Source organism: Neomonachus schauinslandi, chromosome X, assembly GCF_002201575.2.
Source record: "Neomonachus schauinslandi chromosome X, ASM220157v2, whole genome shotgun sequence".
Taxonomy (NCBI): Eukaryota; Metazoa; Chordata; class Mammalia; order Carnivora; family Phocidae; genus Neomonachus; species Neomonachus schauinslandi.
The window spans coordinates 1913770-1921665 of record NC_058419.1 but is presented as its reverse complement, the minus strand read 5'-3'; the positions used below and the strand labels follow the sequence as shown (position 1 = coordinate 1921665).

At 62.9% G+C, this 7896-nt stretch overlaps 1 protein-coding gene across 1 annotated transcript in view; it reads left to right on the top strand.

Annotated features, from left to right (window-relative positions):
- The window catches only part of ATP2B3 (ATPase plasma membrane Ca2+ transporting 3), a 41729-nt gene that overhangs the window by 5015 nt on the left and 28818 nt on the right, over positions 1-7896 (top strand). The window contains exons 3-10 of the mRNA XM_044911643.1: positions 1-136; positions 243-500; positions 803-928; positions 1535-1660; positions 4563-4604; positions 6066-6230; positions 6553-6767; positions 7347-7589. The exon at positions 1-136 is cut by the window's left edge and continues 6 nt beyond it. Coding sequence (XP_044767578.1) covers positions 1-136; positions 243-500; positions 803-928; positions 1535-1660; positions 4563-4604; positions 6066-6230; positions 6553-6767; positions 7347-7589 — 1311 coding nt within the window. The remainder of the gene's footprint in view (positions 137-242; positions 501-802; positions 929-1534; positions 1661-4562; positions 4605-6065; positions 6231-6552; positions 6768-7346; positions 7590-7896) is intronic.

Sequence of the window (7896 nt, the reverse complement as noted above, 5' to 3'; positions counted from 1 at the left end):
CCTCCCAAGCAGCCCAAGACCTTCCTGCAGCTGGTGTGGGAGGCCCTGCAGGACGTGACCCTGATCATCCTGGAGGTGGCCGCCGTTGTCTCCCTGGGCCTTTCATTCTATGCGCCGCCGGGGGAGGAGAGCGAAGGTGAGCAGGGGAGGGCCCGACAGGAGGGACGGAACGGGACCTGAGCCGAGGGGCAACGGCGTGACTCTCCTGCCACCCCATCCTTCCCTGCTGTCCTCGGGCACAGCCTGCGGGAATGTGTCAGCTGGGGCAGAAGACGAAGGGGAGGCCGAGGCAGGCTGGATCGAGGGAGCCGCCATCCTGTTGTCGGTCACCTGCGTGGTCCTGGTCACGGCCTTCAATGACTGGAGCAAGGAGAGGCAGTTCCGGGGCCTGCAGAGCCGCATCGAGCAGGAACAGAGGTTCTCGGTCATCCGGGATGGCCAGCTGCTGCAGGTCCCTGTGGCCGCACTCGTGGTGGGAGACATTGCCCAGGTCAAGTACGGTGAGTGCACGCAGTGCAGGCCTGCCCCTGCCTCGCCCCAGGAGCATGTGGGCCTTCACCTACGGTGGGGCGGGGGGGGGGGGGGACGGGGGCTAAGGGGGGGGGCTCAGGCTGGAGACAGAGCCCCAGGAGGGCAGGATGACAGGGCTGGGGTGCGTGAGTCCTCCCCAGAAAGGAGGAGACTGAAAGAAGAGGGCCCCACACCCTAGGTTCGAGACCTCTCCTGGGGCAGGGGGGAGGCAGCAGGGAGGAAGGCTACCTGGACCCACAGCCTGTGGTTCCGGCTGCCTGGCTGGCCTTAGGAGACCTGCTGCCTGCTGATGGCGTGCTCATCCAAGGCAATGACCTCAAGATCGATGAGAGCTCCCTGACAGGCGAGTCAGACCACGTGCGCAAATCAGCTGACAAAGACCCCATGCTGCTCTCAGGTGAGGCCTCTGGGCACTGGCCAGGCTGTGGGGAGGCCAGGATGCAGGCTGACACTGCCCCCTGGACCAGCTTAGCACTGAAGAGCCTTGGAGGCCACTTGGGCTGGCCATCCCCTCAACCAGGGGCCTCCTGAGTAGCCCTTCTGGTCAGAGAGTCTGAAGATTCTGCCCCGCCAGAGGCCAGAGCAGCCTGTGGGAGGCATGACAGTGGTAGCTCAGCCACTGGGAAAGGAAATGGGTACTCCAAGCCCCAAAGGGCCCCTGATATCCTGCCGAAAGCCCCCAGAGGGGTCAGCATAGTGCTGAGCTCCTCCCCAGCCCAGACACTCAAGAAGAGCCAGTGGGGGTAGTGTTCCCTTTCCAGAAGGTTTTGGCTCAGCCCAGTGTTTATCCCAGTGGCAAATGCAGCATGCAACAGGACAGAGAGGCTGGAGGCCCCAGGTGGGCCCTGTGAGGCCTCAGCCTAGGCTTAGGGTCAACATAGCCTCCAGGGGCCTCCAGACACTGAGTCCCTGCTTCTGGGATTCCTGCGAGAGAATCTGTAGGTGTTCAGCATGCCTCCCACCAGAGGTGCAAATCTCCGTCTTGGTTCCTCTGTGTTGCCAGGTACTCATGTCATGGAAGGTTCTGGAAGAATGGTGGTGACTGCCGTTGGTGTGAACTCCCAGACGGGCATCATCTTTACCTTGCTCGGAGCCGGTGGAGAGGAAGAGGAGAAGAAAGATAAGAAAGGTAAGGAAACAGTGACCTCCAGTTCCCAGCGCCAACGAGGGGCTGACCCTGTCTCTGTGCAGCCCGCTCTTCCCTCTTTCATCCCCTGGTGCCCTAATGCCCTACTCCAGCTCCAGCTCCAGGGAGAGCCAGCCCTCGGGGGTGGGAGGCTATACCCTCTCTTCTGATTCTTTTCGGGGACCCCTCTTCTGGGGCCAGCAGGTCGGGGGCCCCTCATTTCTGTGTAAGGCCAGCCTCCCTCGGGCAGCCATTCCCCGAAGGCTTTGGGAAGTGTGTGCCAGGGTGGGGGAAGTGCCCTGCCTGGGTAGGAATGGGGTTGGAGGGACAGGGACAGGCCACCTTGGCTTGGGAGAGTGCTTTGGGGACCTTGTGCCCACCCTTGGGTGCGCTCATTCCCCATGGTAAGGTACTGAGAGCCCCACTAATGTGGCAGCCAGGGAAATGTGGGTCATACAGCCAGGGGTAGAGGGTTCCCAGGCAGAATGGACTGGACTCCCCAGAAGATGTCCAGGGCCAGAGGAAGCTGGGATGGGATGGGGGCCCTCACCCCAAAGGAAAACAGTGTCAAGGGACAGATGTGTTCTGAGAGCCCAGCTCTGTAGCCACCCTGGCCTCCCCGGCACATGGCCATCCTGCTGCCTCCTCTTGCCGCTGCTCTGAGCTCCAGGCACGGCCAGTGTCTCCTCCAGTCCTCAGGGCAGGTCTTACAAAACTACGGGCGCCACCCCCACACCAGAGTCCCAGTCCCAGAGTCAGGACCCCATTATCTTCTTTGATTCAGGCCTGCACCAGCTCAAAGACTCACCTTGCACTAACCTGGGTCTCCCCTCAGGCTGCTCCTGCAGTCCAATCAGGTGGGAGCAGAATTTTCTAGATGTGTGCCTCTGGGAGAACTCACTCGGGTCCACTAGAAGTACAGAGAACCCGCACATGTGTGGGGAAAGCGTGTGCTGAAAGCCTGCAGCCACCAGCCCCACCTCAGTCAGGGCCCCTAGACCCAGAGAACAGGCAACAAGGGGGCAGGTCAGCATAAGGAAGGATGTGCTAGTGTCCCCAGCCCTAGGCTATTGCCTAGAAGCTTCCATTGGCCCTGTCCACCTTTACCACACCAAGTCTCCTCTCCCTGCAGGGCTCAGCCTAATTGCTGTCCACGGTGAGCACAGTAGGGTCCCTAGGCAGGCGTGCAGGTGGGTAGGTCAGCCCTGGGCCTCCGTCGGGGCTGGGCCGGAGTCCCCAGCCCTCTCTCCGGGGAAGCCTAGCTGACTGCCTGGTGTTCCTCCACCGTGATGGCTGGTTGGCAGGGTGCTCCTTCTCCCCTCCAGCTCTGTCCCTTAAATGTCGGTGGTCTTCAGGACTGGGTTCTGGGCTCCTCCTCTCCAACCTGGACAAAACCCCGCCAGTGCCCCCCCACCCCTGGTCCCTCCCCGGCTCTGGCTCCCCCTCTACTAGGCTGAGCTACTTAGGAGTCAGAGGGGGCACCTTCACCAGTGGGCTTCCTGGAGGAGGGGAACCCTGAGGGGGGCCCCGGAGGGGAGCAGAGCTGGCAAGGCTCTGGGGAGGGGCAGCAGCACCCACAATTCCCCACCAAGGTCTCAGCCCAAGGCCCAGTCACTGCAGTGGCCACACCCAGCGCCTCACCCCGGCCCTCGTCCTCACCCTCGCTGCCTCTCAACCCCCGTCTGTCGGCCCAGTGCTCCCAGTCCACCTGCTGCCCTCCGACCTGTTTCTTGCCTTTTGGCCTTAACTCCTAGTCATCTCTCTACTTGGGGTGTCCTCCTTCCCCCCCTTCCCCTCCCTCGGCTTCTGTCTTCCTCTTCCTGTAGTGCTCATCCCACACCTCCCTCCCTCCTCCGGGGGCCTCCCTGGGCCCTGTGTGCAGCCTCGGTCCCCAGAGTTTTCAGCAGTGACTCCTCACTGTGCCGTCTACGGGTGTCTCCTCTGCCCCCAGAAATCTCCTTCCCCTCTGAACCTCCCCACCCTCACAGAGGGACCACCCCAGCTGGAGGGGACCCCCTCCCCCCTCCCTGGGACCCCCAGACTAGACCCCACTGCCTAGGAGCCAGCTGGCACCCTGTCTGCGTTCCTGGACCCCCAGTGACGTGAGCTGACAAGTCAGCACACAAGCCCCCTCCTGCCCCAGGTCAGTCATTTCTGGATCCTGGGCCAGCAGTGGTGTGGCTCCGAAAAGAGCTCCTTGACCTGATGCCCCACCCATGATGCCCTGGGAAAGATGAGGCCAGAGGAGCTGGGGGCAGAGCCTGACCCTGAGCACAGTGCTGGACTCACCGCCTCGGAAGCCACTCACTGCCACAGTCCCCAACACCCGGCTGCACGTTCATGAATGGGCACCCCCCACAGGTCCACCTGGGGCCCAGCGCATTCCGCGCCCCTGTCCTCCCTCCAGTGCTAGGTGCCCAGCACCCAGGTGGGCACCGGAAGCTGGCAGGTTTCTAGAGTCTCGCTCCTTTGTCCCTCCAAAGCCCTCATAGAGCTAACTGCTGGCTGTGCGGCAGAGAGCTGACCTCTAGGCCAGTGGGGGCAAGGGACCCCCGAGGTAAATGGCTGGTGCTGCTTCTGGGGACAATGCACATCGCAGCTTGGGGGCCCTGCTCAAGGTGGCAGAGCTGGGACCAGACACCTGGCCGCTCTAACTCCCCGCGGTGGTAGCCTTTTTGGAAACCTCCCACTGCTGGCCATGCATGACCCACGGTTTGTCCAGGGCTGGCTTTGAGGGTTCGCTGGAGGGCTGGGGCCTCGGTCCGGAAGCCCAGAGTGTGGCGCCCATTTGCCAAGAGGTGGTCACAGGGCATCAGAGGATGCCTGGGGGGTCTGGAGCCCTCCCCTGCTCCCCGCTTTCCACCGTGCTCTCTGGCCTCGCTGTGTCATTCCTCTTCCGTTGTAGGCAAGCAGCAGGATGGGGCGATGGAGAGTAGCCAGACCAAAGGTAATGCACGCCCTGTGCTCAGGGTGGGGTGGCGGAGGGCGTGGCAAGGGTGGGGGGCCGCCCGCCTCAGTTGCAGGGGCCGGGGGTGCTCATCTGCAGACCCTGCCAGCAGTCCGCAGAGATCACCGGTGAGCGGGCTTCCTGGTGAGGAGACTGAGGCTCAGGCCCGTGGGTGTCCCAGTTCAGCTGGACCTTTGAGGCAGGGTGACTGGGTGGCCACCTGACGCCTGCTCTCCTCTCAGCCCGAATGCCTGGTAGGTGCTGTTACTCGGTGATGGGCTGAGGGTTGTCAGTGGTCAGGCGCAGGTGCTGGGGCTGCAAAGGTAGATAAAGTGTGGTCCCGGCTGTCAGGAAGGTCACAGTGCAGAGACACAGACCCAGGGGCAAGACTCAAGTGCAGTGTGGGACCCGGGGACCCGGAGACCAAGACAGGCTCAGACAAGGCAACTGGAGTTCAGAGGATAGCTAAGGTGGGGTCAGGGGGCCAGCCCGATGGCTGTGGTCCCAGGCAATCACGGGGGCACACGGCTGGAGTGGCCCAGCTGGGCGGGGGATTGAGGACCACTGAGGCCGTGGGTTCTGGCTTGAGGCCCCTGGGGAAAAGAAGCCATCGGTGAGTGGTCTCAGGCAGCCGAGGGGAGAAGGCTTGGGTGACGGAGAAGGATGAGTGGTGGGTCGGGTGCCCCCTCCACGTAGGGGATGGACAGGATTACACAGGGTGCAGTTGGAGACTCCACAGTCTTTGGAGTGTGTGAGGTGACAAGTGACAGAAGAGGGGTGGGGGGTATGCCACGACCACGTCGGGGCAGCATGAAGGGTGCCGGACCCACTGGGGGAGCCGTGAGGGGGCCACCTGTTCCAGACCGAAAGCAAAGAGGCAGCGAGAGGAGAGTAGCGAAGGCCCCATGAGGAGAGAGAGGTGCAAGGCTTGCCCAGGGGCGCGTACATGGTGAGCTGGGGCCCTGATGGAAGTCAAGGCACCCGCTCGAGAGGCGGCCGGGAGAGCAGACAGCCTAAGCAGGGAGCAGGGGAGAAGAGTGCAGGGGCTCCTAGGCCTCCTGAGGAGAGCAGGGAGGTGTCTAGGACACCAGTGGGCCAGTGGGTCAGCTCAAGGTTCTGGAACGTTCCCTGGGCCCCAGGCCTCTGCTGTCAGGTATCAAGATTTGGAGCCTTATGGGACTGGCCACCCTGTCTGTGTGCCCAAGTTACTCGTGCTGGTGTCTGTCCTCCTTTCCCCTGAGAGGCCCCGAGAGAACCGTGTCTGCCCTGGCCAGGACGGCACTGCAGCCTCCCACCCATATCAGGAGGGCCTGGGCCTGCTGAGGGGAGAGGAGGGGGAGGAGAGAGCCCCGCGGAAGTCAGAGAACCCCGCAGAGCCCTGTTTCCTCTCATAGAGCGTGAAAGCCCCTTGTAGCTGCCACCTGGGCCCTAACCTTGGCTGTGGGGTTCCTCTGTGTGCAGCTAAGAAGCAGGACGGGGCAGTTGCCATGGAAATGCAGCCCCTGAAGAGCGCGGAGGGCGGGGAGATGGAGGAACGGGAGAAGAAGAAAGCCAGCGTGCCCAAGAAGGAGAAGTCGGTCCTACAGGGCAAGCTCACCAAACTGGCCGTGCAGATTGGGAAGGCAGGTGGGGCCACCACTGGGCGCAGACGCTGGGCTCCCGGGCGCCGGGCCGGGCTCTGGAAAGCAAGTGGGAGTGGGAAAGGGCTGTTACAGGCCGTGTGGGCCAGGCAGCCAGGGCCCCCCCCCGGGGCCGGCAGTGGCCATCAGGGTCTGGTCCAGTCCCCAGTCAGGGAGCACAGGTTCCAAATGTCTGCCAGGCTGGGCCAGGGGAGTGGCGCCCCTGCCTCAGCCTCCCTTACGTCTGCCTCGCTCTTGCTCTCTCCCTCCCGCACCCCGCTCACTCCCCATCCTGCCCCCACCGTCTGTGGCTCCTGTGGCCCCGGCAGGACTGGTCATGTCTGCCATCACTGTCATCATCCTGGTCCTCTACTTTGTGATTGAGACCTTCGTCGTCGACGGCCGGGTGTGGCTGGCGGAGTGCACGCCCGTCTATGTGCAGTACTTTGTGAAGTTTTTCATCATCGGCGTCACTGTGCTGGTTGTGGCCGTCCCGGAGGGCCTGCCTCTGGCTGTCACCATCTCCTTAGCTTACTCTGTCAAGGTAATAATAATACACGCGATAGGAAGGAGAATCCCTTGATAGCAGGATACAGACCCGGAAACTGGACTTCGAAGCCATTAAGCAACTTGGCGTGACAAGCGCCAGAGAAAATCTGGGAGCAGTCACGGGAAGTGGCGGGGGGGAGGGGCTGCTGAGCAAGAGAGCAGTGAGATGAGCTGGAAAGCAGGCAGGCGGTGGGATAGACCTGGCATCTGCAGGATGAGGGCGGTAGGTTGAGGGTGCTGGCGTCACTTGCAGAAGTGGGTGCAGGGGGCAAATGGGTGATCAGGAGAGGGCTGAGGACACTGGGAGACGGTGGCAGGTGGCTGACACTGGGGCTGATCTGAGAGGGGGCCACGGGGGGCCCCAGGTGAGCTCCGGGGAGAGCAGCTGCCCAGGGTCGACCGCTTGGCCCGTCTGATGAGAGTGCTCCCACCCTGCAGCCCCTCCAAGCGGCGCCTCTGGCAAGGCCGAGCAGAGTCGCACATGACATGCTGACGACCTCTTGCTCCCCTACCCCGTGGGCCAAGCTTTCCGAGGACAGCTGGTGACCCAAGCCCCCATCCCTGCCCTTCACAGAAAATGATGAGGGACAACAACCTGGTCCGTCACCTGGATGCCTGTGAGACCATGGGAAACGCCACCGCCATCTGCTCGGACAAGACGGGCACACTCACCACCAACCGTATGACCGTGGTCCAGTCCTACCTCGGGGACACCCACTACAAAGAGGTTCCAGCCCCCAGCACCCTGACCCCCAAGATCCTCGACCTCCTGGTCCACGCCATCTCCATCAACAGTGCCTACACCACCAAAATACTAGTGAGCAGAGAGCGGGCCGCAGGCTGGGCCAAGCTGGGGCGGCATGGAGGAAGGGGGCCAGGCCGGAGATTGCCGCCGAGCTGTCACCAGGGCCTCTCTCGGCTCCCTTAAGAACCTTTGGTCAGAGCTGCAGGGGTCTCTGGGATGCTGGTCGGCCTCCACCTCATCTCTGGACTCCTGTCCTGGCTGCTGGGCAGGACCTGCAGCTTCTGGAAACCCTTCCAAGCCCAGTGCATGGTGGCAAGCCTGCCCATCTAGTCCCTGTGGAGGCCGTCCCCGGCTCCCAGCCACCACACCCTAGAGACAA